At 43.4% G+C, this 18978-nt stretch overlaps 1 protein-coding gene across 7 annotated transcripts in view; it reads left to right on the top strand.

The window, feature by feature from the left end:
• Positions 1 to 18978, top strand: part of TENM1 (teneurin transmembrane protein 1) — a 796092-nt gene that overhangs the window by 751647 nt on the left and 25467 nt on the right. For all 7 annotated transcript variants that reach the window (XM_072744131.1, XM_072744132.1, XM_072744133.1 and 4 more), the window contains 4 exons: positions 1600 to 1966; positions 3841 to 4351; positions 16477 to 16649; positions 17773 to 18008. In XM_072744131.1, the coding sequence (XP_072600232.1) occupies positions 1600 to 1966; positions 3841 to 4351; positions 16477 to 16649; positions 17773 to 18008 (1287 nt within the window). The remainder of the gene's footprint in view (positions 1 to 1599; positions 1967 to 3840; positions 4352 to 16476; positions 16650 to 17772; positions 18009 to 18978) is intronic.

The raw sequence follows: 18978 nt of genomic DNA, 5'->3' as shown, positions 1-18978 counted from the left end.
CTTCTTCTCTCCATCCCCACTGCTACCATCCTAATTCAGGCACTATCATCCCCCACATGGACCACTGCTCGAGCCTCCTAATGTGGGCCTGCCTCTTCTCCCTTCCCCTTTTCCAGTATCGTCTCAACAGCAGCCAATGTGATTCCTCTGTGTCACACTCCTACTTCAAGCCCTTTAGTGGTTTCTCACAGCCATCCGAATAAAGCTGGACATGCGCATCCCTCCCTTACCTGATGTATTAGTGTGCTAGGGCTTCTGTAACAAAATACCACAGGGCCACCTGAGTGGAGCAGTCAGTTGAGCGTCTGACTCTTGGTTTTGGCTCAGGTGGTGATCTTGGGGTCATGAGATCAAGCCCTGTATCCAGCTTCCCACTCAGTGTGGAGTCTGCTTGAGATTCTCTCCACCCCCCTCTGCCCCTCCCACTCGTTCTCTCCCTCTCTCTCTCTAAAATAAATAAATAAGTATTTAAAAAATACCACAGACTGGATACACTACAAAAGAAATGTATTTTCTCGCAGTTCTGGAGGCTACAAGCTCAAAATCAAGGTGTTCGTAGCTTTGGTTTCTCCTGAGGCCTCTTTCCTTGGCTTGCAGATGACTATCTTCTTACTGTGTGCTCATGTGGGCTTTTTCTCTATGCCAGAAAAAGGAGATGTGGAGTGAACCAGGTCAGGCTAGGGGGCAGGGCATTGCAACTTAGGATCCTACATCACCAGCTGATAAATTGTGCCTGAGTGTTCCACAAGATGGACGTTAGGTCTGTGTTAATGGAAGATCCTGTCCCAAAAGGTTGCTGTTAGAGTAAAATCCAGTTTCTCTGGCACTGTGTTTTCCAGAAGTCTTTATCACTTTCTCTTCCATGTATCTACAGGAGAGTGACAGAGATCTGTATGTCCTAGTGACACGGAAGTCCTAGAGCATTGGTCCCCAAACTTGAGTGTGCATCAGAAGATGATGGAAGGCTCACTAAAACACAGATTAGGGGCAGCCCTGGTGGCTCAGCAGTTTAGCACCTGCCTTCAGCCCAGGGCGTAATCCTGGAGTCCCGGGATCAAGTCCCACATCAGGCTCCCTGCATGGAGCCTGTTCCTCCCTCTGCCTGTGTCTCTGCCTCTCTCTGTCTCTCTGCCTCTGTCTCTCTGCCTCTGTCTCTATCTCTGTCTGTCTCTCTCTCTCTGTCTCTCAAGAATAAATAAATAAAATATTTAAAACACACACACACACACACAGATGACTGGTTGCCCACTCCCAGAGGTTCTAATTCAATAGGTCTATGTTGGGGTCTGAGAATTTGCATTTCTAACAAGTTCCCAGGCGATGCTGTTGCTGCTCATCTGGAGACCACACTCCGAGAAACACTGCTCTAGTCCTTCTGGAATTATAGAAAATGACTTGACATTATGTTGGAAATGGTATGAATGATAAATGTGTTTCCCAGAACATTCGATCAACCACCACCTCTAACTTGGCCACACCACACCAATGTTGCTGAAATTCATGAGACGAGGGAACCAATAAGCCGATTTTTCTTTCAAGTTAAAACTGCCCCTGGAAAGATATTGTAACCTAATGGTGTGTGTTCTGCTCTTTTTGCAGGTGCGATTAGAGTGGCCAACAGACCTTGCAGTCAATCCCATGGACAATTCATTGTATGTCTTGGATAACAACATTGTGCTGCAAATTTCTGAGAACAGGCGCGTGCGGATCATTGCAGGGCGCCCCATTCACTGCCAGGTTCCAGGCATCGATCATTTCTTGGTCAGCAAGGTGGCAATTCACTCCACTCTGGAGTCAGCTAGGGCCATCAGCATCTCCCACAGCGGGCTGCTCTTCATAGCTGAAACAGATGAGAGGAAAGTAAACCGCATTCAGCAAGTCACCACCAACGGAGAGATCTCCATCATAGCTGGTGCCCCTACTGACTGTGACTGCAAAATTGATCCCAACTGTGACTGTTTTTCAGGTATGACCTTTTTAGCGATTCAGCAGCTCCCTCTCTCTGTTTCCAAAAGAAAAACGCATATCAGAAAAGTCAAAAGGAAAACCAAAGTGTTATTTGTGAGCATTAGTATGAGCGAGTGGAGAAACCGATGGGTTGAGGCCACATGGCTTAGTATCTGGTGATTGTTCTGCAACCAACTGACCAAGTGACCCAGGGAAAGCCACAAAACCTCCTCATGACTTGCTTACCTCATCTGGTAGAAATGTCACTTGTCTCAGTTATATCACCTTGTTGTATTGAGGATAAGCTACTATCATAAAAGTTTGATACTCCTAAGAAGTTAAAATCAGGGGCATGCTCAGTGGTCGAGTGTTCAGCTCAGGTCATGATCCTGGGGTCCTGGAATCGAGTCCCACATCAGGCTCCCTGCAGGGAGCCTGTTTCTCCCTCTGCCTATGTCTCTGCCTCTCTGTGTCTCTCATGAATAAATAAAATCTTTAAAAAAAAAAAAGAAGTTAAAATCACTATATGAATGTAAGATCATGATACTATTTCTACTTTGGAGAAAAGGAAACACAATAAAACCTGCCTTTACTGATTTAGCTAAGGGAAAAATGACTTCCCCTAAGTGACTTGTTTCCAAATTAATAGTGCTTGCTATTTGAAACCCAAAGAGCGATGCATGGGTGGCTCAGTCTGTTAAGTGTTCAACTCTTGATATCAGCTCAGGTCTTGAGTTCAAGTTCTGCATTGGGCTCCACGTTGGGCATGGAGCCTACTAAGAAAAAAAAAACAAAGAAAAAAATAAAAAAAAAAACAAAGAGACTATAGCAGACTGTGTTGAAGATACACAGGCAAAATAAAATCCCACAGTGGAAGGTTCTCAGGGCATCAGTGTGCTACACTGTTTAAAAAATATCCAAAATTTTCTTCCTAGCAAAGAGTACCCTTTACTTCCAACTGAAATATATATATTTAAAAAAGAGTCTTCTCCCCAAAACGTGGAGTAGATATTCCAGATAGCAAACACTCCTCTAAATGTCAATAGATAACATTTATTGCTGGGATGTGGAAATCCCTCCATGCTAACTGCAGTCCTATTAAACTGCTCATCCAGGCCCAAAAGATTCTCTTAACCTTTGCCTTTTCTCAGGCCGGAGGAATCAAGAATGAGCAAATTGGTCGATATGACTTTTGATCAATATTTCCAATGTTTTCCTGGACAATTATTTTTATACTTATTTTGCTAATTTATATCTTTCATTCAAAGCAAATCTAATGTTTATTCCAGTTATCAAATTTGATGTTCTGAATCATTGTTGCACTTACAGACTTAGTGTACTTTGATAATGTGACAATGGGAATTAGCCAAAGAAAGGTCCTCTAGGCACAGTATCATCGGAAAGTCCTAAGGTAGACCCACAGCACTGACAGGCATAAATTCCAGGAACTCTTGGCCACATTTTGTGTGGCTTCCATTATTTGCTGTTTTTATATCTTGTGATGCAATAGATACTGAACAGCAGGATTGAGGATTTCTCAAAATTGGTGTTAACCGAGATAATTGCATCTCACTGTTTGTCTTCCCTGGTACTGACTCAAGAATTCTGAATAAGTTTCAAATTTGTAAAGGGAAGAGTATACAGAGGATATTGGTTCACCAATTGTTCCTTTTCAAATGATTTTTTTCTTTTAGAGATTTTATTTTTAAGTAATCTCTGTACCCAATGTGGGGCTCAGACCCACAACCTGAGATCAAAAGTCACATGCTCCACTGACCAAGCCAGCCAGGCACTCCTAAAATGATTCTTGATGCACAGTGATTTCTGTATATGGTTATATGCTTATAAATGCTTGTGATGACAATTATTAAAATCATGGTCTTTCTTTCATAGGTGATGGTGGCTATGCCAAAGATGCAAAGATGAAGGCCCCTTCCTCTTTAGCAGTGTCACCTGATGGTACCCTATATGTCGCAGACCTTGGGAACGTTCGAATTCGTACCATTAGCAGAAACCAAGCCCACCTGAATGACATGAACCTTTATGAGATTGCTTCACCTGCTGACCAGGAGCTCTATCAGTTCACTGTCAATGGAACCCACCTGCACACCTTGAACTTGATAACAAGGGACTACGTATATAACTTCACCTACAATGCCGAAGGTGACTTAGGTGCAGTTACCAGCAGCAATGGCAACTCTGTGCACATTCGCCGTGATGCAGGTGGGATGCCCCTGTGGCTTGTGGTGCCTGGCGGGCAGGTGTACTGGCTGACCATAAGCAGCAACGGAGTTCTGAAAAGAGTGTCAGCCCAAGGCTATAATCTGGCCTTGATGACCTATCCAGGAAACACGGGGCTTCTGGCTACCAAAAGTAATGAAAATGGATGGACAACTGTTTACGAGTAAGTTTCTCATTCTCAACATAGGCTTTGTTAGGCTTTTACTTGACATTGTATTATGGTGGGAAAATGGCTTAGTAATTGCTAGGTATTGCATGCTATTTTCTCCTAAGAAACACAATTAAAAAAAAATAAAGAGTCAAGGAGAAAATTTTACCCAACTCCTAGGGTTCAAACCCATTCCTCCAGAGCAGTTTTGCAGAGCATAATAATAAAAACATAGACCGAATGAAGAATCAGGTGTGGCACTGTGGGAGACAGGAATGATCTAGAAGCCCAAGTACTCAGGAAATTTACAGCATAGCTGGGAAAACAAGGTAAAATTTCATTTAAATAACAAAACTAAGAAAATGGTTCTAAAGCAACAAAGAGGCAGTGTAGCTTAACTAGTATTTATTGATCCCTGTGGTTTTTAATGAATGAATAAATGAATGTGTGCCCAGCCTAGCTCAGCCCAACTCAGTATAAGTTGCTGTGGGAGATAATAGAAGTTAGAATATAAGAAGTGGACCCTGGAAAGCAAGTGTGAACGGGAGAGGCTGCACTCCATTGGCTGCTTCCATTAAACATAGAGCCAGACACTCCCATACAGGCTTGGGCTTCCTCAGTTTCCCTGCATAAGTCAAAGAATCTGGCACACACTGGCATTCACAGACTGGATCTGTAATGACTTTGTTTAACTGGGAATTAACACAGGGTGTGTCTGACAGCAAGCTACTAGGAAGTGTCATGACACGGAAAGAGACCATTGTCCTTGCCTTTTCAAGCATGGACAACCTTGTTTGCAGGTCAACTCATTTAGAAAGCTAGTCTGCCAACACTTGGCAAGCATCCTTTCCACAAAAGGGAATTGCTGAATTTTTAACCAGTTTACTGAGGGAAGATAATCTATGGAATCTGAACCCAGAGTTTGAAATGGCATTAAAGTGGAAAAGTGTGACAAGTGGAAATGTTAAGTATGAAGGGTTCCCAGTGTGACTATTCTGTGAGGATGCAGAGAATATGAAGAGGGTATGTCCAATCTCATGAAAGCCTCCTGAGGAAAGGGACAAAACAATTGGCCTTCACATTTTGGATCATTTCCCAAAGAAATGCCACTTACACAAAAAAGCTGGACAGCTATTTTAGTTTCACTTAGAAACATGTATTCAGTTGTTTCTATTACAAGCCTTACTCTGTTTTTTGAAAAATTTCTTACATCTTAATAACAGTAATAAAAGCCACTGTTCACTGAAGCTTTACTACGTGCCAAGTAGCAGGCTAAGTGATTTACATACATTATTTTATTAGATTCCCCCAAATAACAACATGGGATAGGTGCTCCTGGTATGCCATTTTGTGGATGAGGAAACTGAGGCACAGAATGGTTAATTTGTTCTGATTCACACAGATGTCCAGGATTCAAACTCCCAAGTCTGACTCAAGAGCTCCAATTTTTAAATATACCACCCTGAAGAAAGATCAAGTTTCTAATGAGAATATATTTTTCAGAAATTCATGCAACATCATACCACAGCTAAAATTAGGCAACTATTTTGAAAGCTAACAGTTGACTTCAGTCAAGCAACAAGAAATGGCTGAAGTATTAACTAGTTTTCAGAATAACCAATTCAACCATTCATTCATTTAGTCATCACTTCATCATACTGTATACTTGACAGAGATACAATTTATTTGTCAATTATACTTCAACAAAACTAGAGGGGAAAAAAGCAAAAGTAACTAGATCATTTATTTAGTCAACAGATACTTACTGAGCACTTACTCTGTGCTAGGCAGTATTCGGATACTGGGGATACAGCTGTGAACAAAACAGATAAAAATTCATACCTTTGGGTCACCTGGCTGGCTCAGGCAGTACAGCATGAGACTCTTGATCTCGGGGTCATGAGTTCAAGTCTCACATTGGTTGTGGTACCTACTTAAAATTTTAAAAGAAGTTTTTAAAAAATATCTACCTTCATAGAGCTTACATTATACTGGAGGGAGACGAGTAAAATGTACAGACCTTCTGATGGTGATAAGTTCTATGGAAAAATGAAGCAGGGTAAGGGAGATCAAGAGTGTGAGGCAAAAGAGGTTTTTCTTTTGGGTGTGTGGTTGGAGAAGGCCTCATTAAGAAGGTGACATTTGAGTAAATACCTGTAGTAGGTGAGGGAGTAAGCCATATGGCAATCTACAGGGAGAGAAGAAGAAGAAAGAGAACATTTCTGGCAGTGAACAGCAAATGCAAAGGCCCTGCAGCAGGAGCCAACCTGATGTGTTCAAGGAATATTAAGGCAGCCACTATGACTGGAATGGAGTAAGAATAGTGGGAAGAAAAAAAAAGAATAGTAGGAAGATAAAATCAATGAAGTGGCCAGGGCTACTTCATGTAAGGCCTTGCAGTCCTCCACAAAGACTTTGACTTTTACTCTGAAGTAAGATGTAGAACCACTAGAGAGCTTTAAGTAAAGGAAAGATATAATCTGAGTTACATTTTTAAAGAATCAGTCTATTTTGAGGACATCAGACTGTATTATGGAAACAGGGGAGCCCAGTGATGGAGAGGGGAAAGGTTTGCAATGCTCCAGGCAGAAGATGGTGACTTAGACCAGAGAGTGGGGGCAGTAATAAGTGGTTAAATTCTAAGTATATTTTGACAGTCGACCTATCAGGACTTACCAATAGATTGGATATGGAGTGAAGAGAAAGAGGTTTGGAGATAACTCCAAAGGTTTGGCCTGAGCAACTGGATAATAGACTTTCTATGTATCAATATAAGAAAGAATGTGCAAGGAGTGCATTATACTGGTGGGAGATCAGGAGTTCAATTCTGGATATAATCAGTTAAGTTAGACATCCAAGTGAAAACCAGCAAGGGACCAAAAAGGACAATCCAGTGAAGTGGGAAGAAAAGTAGGAGAGTAGGATGTTCTGGGAACCAAGTAAAACAGGAAGGAGTGATCAGCCATGTCAGATATTCCAGATAAGTCAAGTAAGACAAGGACTAAGAATTGACTATTCAATTCAGCACTGTGGACATCATTGTTTACCTTGAGAAGAGCAGGTGCTGTGGCACCATGGGGGACAAAAGCCTGAGCAGAGCTGATTTCAGAGAGAATGGATATACACATGTTCATAGCAGTGTTGCTCATAATAGCCAAGAAGTGTGAAGAACCAATGTCCATCAGGACAGGAATAGGCAAACAAAATGGGGTACTTCCATACCATGGAGTATCATTCATCTGTAAAAAGGAATGAAGTTCTGACACACGCTACAACATGGAGGATCCCCTAATACATTACGTGAAGTGAAAGAAGCCAGTCACAAAGGACAAATATTGAATAATTCCACTTAAATGAAATGTCCACAAAGGCAAATTCGTAAAGGCAGAAAGTAGCTTGGTGGTCACCTGGGGCTGAGAAGGAATGGAGGTTGGCTGCTAATGAGGATGGAGTTTATTTGGGACAGATGATGGAATGTTCTAGAAGTGGTAGCAATGACTGCACACACTGTGGATGCACTAAAAGCCACTGAATTATATACTTTGAAATGGTGACTTTTATGGTATATGAATTATATCTTAATAATAATAATAATAATAATAATAATAATAATAAAGAGAGAGATTGGAAACAAGGAGTAAAGAATTCTTAGGAGTGCAACCACTCCAGAAAACAGTATGGAGGTTCCTCCAAAAATTAAAAATAGAACTATCCTATGATCCAGGAATCACACTACTGAGTATTTACCCAAAGAATACAAAAACACTAATTCAAAGGGATATAGCAGCATTGTTTACAATAGCCAAGATACGAAACAGACCAAGTATCAAGTATCCATCAATGGATGAATAGATAAAGAAGGTGTGTGTGTGTGTGTATGCGCACACATATACATACATACAATGGAATATCACTCAAAAAAAAAGAATGAAATCTTGCCAATTGCAACAACATGTATGGAGCTAGAGAGTATAGTGCTAAGCAAAATAAGTCACTCAGAGAAAGACAAATACCATAGGATCTCATTCATATATGGAATTTAAAAAACAAAACAAATGAGAGAGAGAGAGAGAGAGAGACAAACCAGGAAACAGACTCTTAACTATACAGGACAAACTGGTAATTTCAAGGGGGCGGTGGGGGGCGGCATGGGAAAAATAGTGGATGAAGATTAAAAAGTACAATCATCATGATAAAAAATAAAATTATTAAAAACTAAAAAAAAATATTCAACTGTGTTGGGAGAAGCTTCAAATGCAATAGCAGGTTATTTAACCAAACTTTGGGTCAAAACTATTGGCATCACTTACAGACCTGTGGTAACTGTTTTCTAGATTTGATTTCAAGGATAAATGATAACATTGACATGGTTATAATAAGTTATGTGATGAATGTAAGAAGAAAAGAGCCCTTCTGAGGAGGTTTGCTGTAAAGAGGAGCAGAGAAATTGGGGCTGGGGGCAAGGGGAATGAAGTAAACAGAAGAAGTTTTTTTTTTTTAATGACAGAAATAACAGTATATTTGTATACTGATGAAAATGACCCCTAGAGAAGGAAAAGTTGATGATACTAGATAGAGAATAGAATAGAATATGGTTGTAGTCAGATCAGGCTGTATGCCTGGTTGCCACTGGCAGCCCATCAATGCAGGAACTGTGTGGCGAGCAGGATACTTCCAGTGACCAGACTGGGCTGGCAGTGAGTGAAAAAGATCAACATCATTATTGCCAAATAGTGAATTCTGTGCCTCTTAAGAGCTGAGCAACGCAGGCCTTCACATGGGGACAAGTATGGAATTTTGAAGCCACAAAGAGACACTAGAAGTTATTTTACTGAGGCTCAGATAGGGACATACCTTGCCTATACGCATTGCTAGTTGTCTGGGTCTCAAGTCAGGTCTTTGAGTGTCTAGTCCAATGTTAGTGTCTAGTCTGGAAAAAAGAAGGAGGCTGTGGGATCGCAAGAGTGACCGTGGGAAGTCTGGGAAGTGAGATTTTCTCTCCAGTAGCAGGAAAGGGGGTAGAAAGAGAGGCTAACCAGCCATTTCTTCCTTCTTCCCCCTTAACTCCAACCAGGGTTATGCTGAAACCCTCCTGACCAAAAAGTATCTATGGAGAGAAAGTCCCTCTTCCTCCTGCAGCCATCCATTCTAGTGCCAAACAGCAGTCCCCAGTGAGACATGCCCCTGTCCCTTCTTAACTGCACAGAAAAGAATGAGCAATTTCCCAGTCTACATAGTGCAACCATTCCTTCTTACAGTCTTCTCTGTACAAAATCTGACTTCTTTCGCTTTTATCCTCCAATGCATTAGCCAGTTCTGAACACTCCTTTGAGTTTTTCTTGGTCCTCCTGAAGCTGGGGAACACAGCACTGGACCTGCTATTCTAGTCAGGGTCAGAGCCCTGCCGAGGTCAGTAAAGTATGGCCATGCCACTGCCACCAGGCCCTCCTGAAAGAACTCGAGCATTTCCCTGAGGTGAAGAAGCTGCCTTCTGTGGCCAAAGGGGACAAATTGTTTGCCAAGGTAGAAACAGAAATTCTGGTCTGAGTTGAGACACAGAGAATCAGAGACAGAAGCAAAATTTAGCAGGAGGGAGGGCTGCCACGTACAGGTAGCTAAGCCAGTAATCCATCCTGCTTTTGATTATCTGTGGCGATGGGCAGGAGAAATGACACAGATGACCCTGAACAGTGTATCATCCAAATGGGATTTTAAAATGCATCTTGTGCGGTGCTGGTATGTGGGCTTGTATCGTGTAATGTGATGTTGTTTAAATAGTTCATTGATTTTCATAATTCCGTTTGACTTGGACCAGAATCAAAATTGCACACCCCAAGTATTAGTACTTGATGCTTGACTGCCCCTAAGCGTCCTGAATGTCACGGGGAAAGCTGACCGCAGAGAAACGGCTAACAGAGAGGTGACTGTCAAGGCAGGAATACCGACCAAATGAGGCAAGGTTTTGGCCCAAGGGGGCTGGCAGGTTCCTAATTGCAATGACCCTGCCACAGCGAGGGCCCAAGGGAGGGGCCCAGCAACTCACATAGCGGGCAAGCTGTCTTTGCCCAGGAGGCTGCAAGAGTAGCCAGGATGCCCTTGCTTGTTTCCCAAGCATCCCCCTGGCAAGGCTTCCACTATACTAAATGGAAAGGTCCCACACTGAGGCCAAAGCGTCAGTGCATCGCTGCTGCTGGTCCGGCTGCTGCCGGTTCCACAGGCCCTTGCACTCTGCAAAAGCCAGCCACTTGAAGACACTGTGCATTTAACATGATTTTTTTAAAAAGATTTTATTTATTTATTCACGGGAGACATAGAGAGAGAGAAAGAGGTAGAGACACAAGCTGAGGGAGAAGCAGGCTCCATGCAGGGAGCCCAACATGGGACTCAATCCCGGGACTCCAGGATCACGCCCTGGGCTGAAGGCAGGCGCCCAACCACTGAGCCACCCAGGCTGCCCTAACATGATTTTTTGATCACTGGTCTTCCATATTCTCTCTCTTTCTAGACTTTGTTAGCACATCCCCACAACCACCATCCCACCGACCCCCCAAAAAAGATTGGAAGTAGGGGGAGGAGCAAGGTAAACAAGCCACGTCTCTGGGTGAGATAGTTGCCTGGGTGTAGGATGTGATTCCCATGTAGACCTGGTTATGTAAATAGTCCAAACACATCAAAATGTTTCCAGTGTTTTCTGGAATCTCAGAGTAAAGAGGGAGCTAAGGCACCATGAGGTCCAGCCTCCAGTCTTCAGGCAGGCAAAGGATTTCAGTTAAGCAAAAACAGAGAACTGTCAACTGTTCCTTCAGGTCTCCAGAGACAGAGAGTCTCCACACCTTTGCTCAGTCACCTCTCCATGTATGTGCTTTATGGCCTTGATAAGGATCAAGACTGGACAGACAGAACTGTCATGGGTCATGCTGGGGATACCTACAGTAGAGACAGGGAGTAAACAGAAGGAAGCGAGTCTCCTGGCAGAAAAAGTTTCGGGGGCTGGTAGGGAAGATTAGCTGAGCGCACAGGACATGTACAGAAGCTGAGCCTGGCCTCCCCACACCACCACCGCTGGCTCTGTCTCTTCTCTAAGCATATTGGCTCTCGTGTCCACCCATCGCTTCCATTTCCACTGGTATCACCTTATTTCACTCACTCAACAAGTAGACGTAGCGAGAACTTGCTCTTGCCAGATACCAAGACTACTGGCATGGATGTCACATAGGTGCCTGTCCTCTGTGGATACAAGTTTACAGCCTAGTAAGGAAGACACGTTCCAATGATTACAATCATAATACATTTAAGAAAGGCAAGAAGCCCCCATGTTCTTAGACAAATGAAAGCTGTAGCCTTCCAACTGGCCTCCCTGCTCCACATATCCTCTTTCAAGATTTGCTGCCACCAAAGTACTGCTTTAATCATACTGTTCTCTCCTTGGAACGTCCTCTGTGCCCCTTCATTCTCGACTGACTGCCTGCTTTCCTCCAGAAGCTGGTGCCCCACTTCCCCTATGCTCTGGTTACAACATGCATCCCAGCCTTATCTCCCACTACCCTTCTGGGGGAACCTTATGCCCCAGCAACCCAGTCCTTTTCATGGACATCCCATCCACCTGCATGCTTTTCTTCATGCTGTCACCTCTCTTTGGAATGCCTTCTTCTCCACCCCCATCTCTACCTAGCAAAGGATTGAGCTCTACCTCCCTTCCAGAATTCCAATACCACCTCCTTCTCTTCCTTCCTCTCTGCTTGGCCCAGCTGGAAATGACTTCTGCCTCCTCTGAGCTTCAACAGCTTGTTTGCAGAAGCACATGGCAATATTCTGGCATTAGAGTGATTTGTGTGAATGTCTTATCTGCCCCACTAGACTTTGAATTTCATTCGGCACTGTATCTCTGGTACCCAGCACAAGACTGATACTTATTGAATAAAGAACAAGTGGAGATAGAAGGGCATTATGGACTTGGAGCTGAATCAAAGGAAGCCAAATGAAGTTATTGGTGAGGAAGGGGAATCCAGTATTTCCTAGAGAATGATTATTAGGTTGGTCAGGTTTCTGACATGAGTGGGTAAAAACGGTCTGTTTCCCTTTAAAAAAAATAAGTAATGAATTTCCCTTCTGTAATCTTGAATATCTTTTAAAAAGCAAAGGTAGGGGAGCTTCTAGTTTTTACTCTGCATGGCTTAGCTCTGGCTTAAATTGTCCTCAAGGGAAAAGGGCAGGCTATCCCTTATGAGAAAATATCAGACCAAATGTATTTTTAATAATGTGTAAATATCACCCTACCCTAACTAAACTATATGCTCCTCAAGGACAAGAATGAATTCTGAACTTCCTTTATAAATGTTTTCTTTTCTCTAACGGGGCATGTCTGCATGACATGCACATGCACATGCACATGCATGCACGCGTGCACATATACACACGTGCACACAGCCTATTGAGGTGCTGAGCAAAACACTAGTTATACTTAATACTTCACTGGTCAGTGTCCTGTGAGACCCTCATTATGGAATTCTGTAAAATCAGGACAGGAAGGGACAATCTGATGGCAAATCTCCTCTTACCAGACCCACTTCTAATGAATATGAAGGCAACGGTCATCACCTGATCACACAATTCACCAGCCAGAATTTGCAGGCCTGGTTAAGCGAGTGCTACTGCCAGCCCTGGGAAGGAGGGGCTTGCTGCCATGTTGTGGCCTGAGGGGATCAGTTGCAGCATATTGGCTTGTACTCTGCACCAAAGGATGCAGGCACCAAAGGGAAACACACAGCATAAGAGGTTTTGATTAAACTTGTATCTTTGACATTCAGTCTGGAAACATGCATTCCCCTGTGATGGAGAGAAAAAAACTCAAGCAAGCCATACGAAATCAAAGGCTCCCTTTATTTCTTAGCCATTTTTGAGCAATCTTTCCAAAGTTGTAGGAATTAGCCACCGATGAGTTCTTTCGCCTGTCACTCTCGCTTTGGAAATGACTTCACAAAAAAGAAGTGGGCCTGTATGTTTAGACCGAGGGCCATCCAAATAAATGACAGAGACACCACACTTAAGATACCACCAAATGTGATTGTTATGACTGACTGCCAGAATTGGGGTCTTTGTGTTGGGTAACGTGCTTCAGGGATAGTTTGGGGGGGTTCCCCTTCATTTTTATTGAGATATAATTGACCCATAGCACTGCAGAAATTTAAGGTGTACAGCCTAATTCCCTGACTTACATATAATACTGAGAAATGATTACCAAAACAGGTTTAGTTAATATCCATCATCTCATAGATACAAAAAAAGAGAGAAATGGTTTTTTCCTTCTGATGAGAACTTTGGGGGTCTACCCTCTTAGTGACTGTCCTGTGTACCATACATCAGCGTTAGCTGTAGTCATCGTGTTGTACATCACCTCCCCAGTACTTATGGATCTTGAAGCTGGAACTTTTGTGTCTTTTGACTACCTTCCTTCAACTTCCCCACCCACCCCATGTCTGGTAACCACAAATCTGATCTCTTCTGATGTTGGTACATGTGGGGCTTTTTTTTTATTTTTATTTTTTAGATTCTACATGTAGGTGAGATCACACACTATTTGTCATTGTCTGACATCTTTCACTTAGCGTTATGCCCTCCAGGTCAAGTGCTTTGTTTATGATAGAGTTAAAGTCAGATACACACTTTCAAAACAAAGATGCGTGTCCAGCCACAGAAAGGAAATCAGGCAATATGACTTTCCAGCTACCCAGCAACTGGACAGGGCCGTGGAAAATTCTACCCAATCCCCACCAGGAAAGATTCAGGCAGCCACCCCCCCAAGCTAGATCTATCCATGTAATTACAATCTTATCCAGGACTATTCATCTTTCCTCTCCAAATGTACTCCTGTCAATTTGGGAAGTCGGAATGGGAACAGAGTATATAGGATCATGGCTGTGCTCTAGGGACTAAGCTTTGAAACATATAATCTCAGACAAACAGCACCAGTGACTGAGTTTAAAAGTATTTGGTGGGGGGTGGGAGGGTTTGGAAACCAGATTTATCCACAGGGCACTGCTAAATTTCATTGAATATTTGGCCCTGGTCCCTCTGCTCATGGATGGCTCAAATGACATCTGATTTTGTCATCTTGCCCTGAGGAGTGACACAACCACTACCTTCACTTTAAGATGAAATTTTGCTTTTAAAACAAGAGGTTCTGTGAGTGAGAAAGAAGGAAACTGCCCCCAAGCTGGAAAGCCCATCGGGCACTTACATGCATAGCAATTTAGGTCAGATTACCTGAGGAATGATGATGGTTGACCTTGCCACGATTTGAGGAAAACACTTGGAAATCAGGAAGGGTAATCCAATGAGGCAAAGTTGCTGTTGATGGATGTCAAGCAGAAAGGAACTGCCTGCATAATCTAGGCTGTGGGGCCCCAGGCTCCCTGGTGAGGAAGGCAGTTTCCTTCTATCTGCTGCCTGGAAATACTTCCCTACCAGGAAAAGCAGTTTGGTACCTTGGGATAATTAAAGGTAGACGTATTCCTCTCCTGGAAGGAAGACCACGCAGACAAGGTTGAGGCTGGGCTGGGCATTCCAGCCTTTCCATGGCCCTTTCTCATCAGGGGCCTGCCTTTTGCAGTCACAGAGCCCCAGAGCAGACCAGTGGCAAATGAGCTGAGCCAGGGTCAGGGCTGTGCCATTAACCTCAGGCACAAACAGCACCCTTCAGTCTTTTCCTTGATAACGAGGCTGGGGCGGCACAGTAGCAACACACCAACAACTTTTTTGATGAAAATCCATTTACACAGAAGATGCATCCAATTAAATCATTGGGCGTGGCATGTCTGTGATATCAACTGACCTACTTGATTGTTTTCATTTGCATGCATGCCTGTTTAAACTGATAGCACATGTGCGTACGTGCACACGCTCGTATACCCATTGCACCGAACTTGAGGTGGCGTTGCGTATAGCCCCAAGTTCAGTTCTGTCTGATAAAATAAGGTCCAGCCCCTTTGCCCAAGCCTACCAAACGCTGGTCTAGGTTTTAAAATTTGAGCAACTATCCAGGCTTAGTTCTTTAAAACCTAGTGAACTAACACTAAATCACTATGCCATTTTGCATAATTGTCGGGGGAGGAAATAGTAGAGCCAGACTTTGCCATTGTGTCCAGGCTGTATCCTACTCACTTTGGGTAAAAAGAATTTAATTGTTTAACATTTTAAAAGCAAATAAAAGTGCTTAAATATTTTGTAATTTGCAACTTGAAAAGAAAACAGTAATGGGTTTCCAAGTGCATGTCTTTACTTTTAATGAAGTGTTTATTTTTCATGGTTCTATTGGCAATAAAAGAACAGCTCCACATCAAAAGCCTTCAGGGAAGCAGTTTCCATTTGGAGGACAGTGAGATTGCCAATCATTCTGATTTTTTTTTTTTAAAAAAGTAAACTCACTAGACTATATTTCCAGATATAGGTTATTGCCTATTATCCCAGGTAATTATTTTTTTGTCTCTTACTCATATAGGCAAATTACAACGCATTATGTACTGTACTCTAAAACGATTTTTTTTAGAAAAATTAAGTGACACAGAGATCAGGGGGCTCCAGAATGTTTTAATGAACATGTTTCCATTATCCTCTGTGCTTGTTCATTTTGTTGGAAGAATGATTCATTCATTTCAAATTTGGCAACTTAAACAGCAGCAAATATAATCTTCCTATCACAATGCAAAATCAGTTTATTGCCCTTCCAGACACTGGGGGCCGGCTGTGCCTCCTTTTCCTTTGCCAATAGCACCCTCTGCTGGGTTTTGTTATCCATCACATCTAGTGGGATCGACCCAAATTGCAAACGGAGGCCTCCCTGCAACATTACACACAGCAGGACATGATTCATAAATCAGTTTTCCACCCTGGTGATTCATTACCAGATATATTTTTTCTGTAAAACAGCACAGCTCAAGGAAGTCATCAAGAATTCAGAAGCTGCAAGAAATACCTTCGTTTGATTAATCATCTCTCTGACCTTTTTCTTCTTATTGAACAAGGTTAATAATACTTGTTATCACTCAAAGTTAAACTGTATTAGCTGCCAAGTGATTTTTATTTGCAAAGGCCTGTTATCACTGCCAAGAGGCTTCAAAGTTGGGATTGGTTACATTCCTCAGGTATGACCCCGAGGGACATCTGACCAATGCAACATTTCCCACTGGAGAGGTCAGCAGCTTTCACAGTGACCTGGAGAAGCTGACAAAAGTGGAATTAGATACTTCCAACCGTGAAAATGTCCTCATGTCAACCAACTTGACAGCAACTAGTACCATATATATTTTAAAACAAGGTAAGGATACTTCCCACTTCACCTGACTGTAATAGCACCTTTCTGAACTTTTACCATCAAACCTCTGCACACCATTAATCAATAGAATTCATTTCTGGCTGAGAAGGTGGCTTCTTCTCATTTTCCAGCTATGGAGGCTGAAATCCAAATAAAATCATACCTTTCACAAAGTTCGTGTAGCAACATTGGGCCACATCTCTGAGGGAGCTGTGAGGTTCAATCACTGCCAAATCTTCTCTCCCTTCAAGTCATTTCCCAACACCCAGCTGTTTATGAAGCTCTTTTAGGCTCTGATTGGGTTATATTAAAGAAATGAAGCCTGTGCCCCACCTGAGATTAGCATTCTAGATCAATGCTGACGTGGGTGAATAAAAAGGATGAATTGGGATACGCACCAAGCAGGAAAGTAAGTGAAATGAGAGAATTAAAATCCCATTCTAGTCAAACAGAAAAGTAAGAATGGAAGAAAAAGGAAGGGAGGGAAAGAGAAGAAAACAGAAAGGGAGGGAAGAAGGGAGGGAAGGTTGCATTTGGAAGTAATGTCTCAGAAGCTAAAGGGACATGGACAGAGAAATTGTTTTCTCTCTCTCTGCCTGGTCATTAAGGACCAATTCTGTTGTTAGGTTGTGGGGCCAGACACAGAACTGCCCAGAGTTCAGGCTCACTGAAAGGATCGGTAGCAGCCTTTGTCAGTGTACTCACTTTGCGGGGTGCAATAGCCAGGCGCGTGTCCCCAGGCGGTCAGGATGTGGAGGTGAACTTCCTCTTCTCCTTCTGGCTCCCAGCATAGCAAACCGAGGAGGCCAATCCACCAACTCAGAGAAGGATTTTGTGAGGGAATTCTTTAAAAGTGAAAGAGACAGGCCAAAAACAGCCTGCAGCATTCGGCAGAAATCTTTTATCCAAGAAACAAGATACCCCAGCTATGAAAATAACAAGGCCCAAATGGACAGAGAGCACATGTGCCTGTGAGAGCGGCTGCCCAGCCGAGAGGGCAGTTAGGTCCCCAGGCGAGCCACCTGCTCAGCCTTCCTGCGCTTGCCTCCGGAAACTAAACTTTCTCTTCTCTGCTTCCTGCACTTCCCTTTCCTCCCCTCTTCCTCCTTTGCCCCTCCGCCTACAGAAAATACCCAGAGCACCTATCGGGTGAGTCCAGACGGCTCCCTACGCGTCACCTTTGCCAGCGGGATGGAGATCAGCCTCAGCTCCGAGCCCCACATCTTGGCCGGGGCCGTGAACCCCACCCTGGGCAAATGCAACATCTCCCTGCCCGGAGAGCACAACGCCAACCTCATCGAGTGGCGGCAGCGCAAGGAGCAAAACAGAGGCAACATTTCAGCTTTTGAAAGGCGACTGAGGGTAAGGCTTGACCTGACACGAGACACAAAACTTTTGTTTGCTGTTGGAAAACTGCAGAGCTGCCCTAATCGGAAGTCCCATTGCAACCCAGCGTTTCTAGGTGACTGACTAGCTTATATGATATACTAATTCAAGAGAGGGTGCTAATGGCTGATAATGGTTCAGTATCCTTAAATGAACATTCTAATAGGAGCTTTCTTTGTCATTAGCCAGCTAAAGTGCTCTAATAGTAGCAATTTCAGGCACCAAAGAAAGTCTGGGTGGAGAAATGTGTTTAGTCAGGAGGCCCTCCAGAATCGCTCACAGCGTGCCCGGGAGATGGTTATCGGGATCCCTACATGGACCCAGCTCCCTACTCTGGGGGTACTTTATACTTTATGTGGCAAGACCAGGTGGGCGCAAACACAAGGATGCAGGACATGAGGCAACATTTGGACCGAGGCAAATTAAAAGGAAAACTCGGTGAATGATATCATTCCCGTGAATACATTACTAAGGCCAGAGGGTGAAGGACTAGTCCTGAGATTGGACTAGCCGGTCGGTGCTCAGAGAGGGCTTCCCGGAGGAAATCAAAGGTTTGGGGGCTTTCTCGTCCTTACCAGGCACAGTTGACTGCCGTCAGCCAGAGATCTCCATCAGGCCTGCCTTTCTGCCACACACAAAGCCTACAACCACCACAGCACTGTGTCTACCTGTCCCTTCTCAAACATTAAGCAATGTTAGGATGATGTGACCAACTCTCCAAATATAGTAACATTCAATATCAGCCCCAGAGCAACTGCCAGCCCGAGGGAAACAATCGCTCACAATTGAGGCCAGGCCTGCTTTCAGCACCTGTGTCATGCCGGGACACCTGAGAAGCTTGCATTTTCTTCACTCACGGTACAAACTTGCTCACGGTGAAAATGTGGTAACCTTTTGCTGTGGAAAAGGTTTTGGTAACCTATGCTGTGGAAATATGACGCCAGAT

Source organism: Vulpes vulpes, chromosome X (genome assembly GCF_048418805.1).
Source record: "Vulpes vulpes isolate BD-2025 chromosome X, VulVul3, whole genome shotgun sequence".
Taxonomy (NCBI): Eukaryota; Metazoa; Chordata; class Mammalia; order Carnivora; family Canidae; genus Vulpes; species Vulpes vulpes.
The sequence above is the reverse complement of the archived record's forward strand: the minus strand, read 5'-3'. Positions and strand labels throughout refer to the sequence as shown.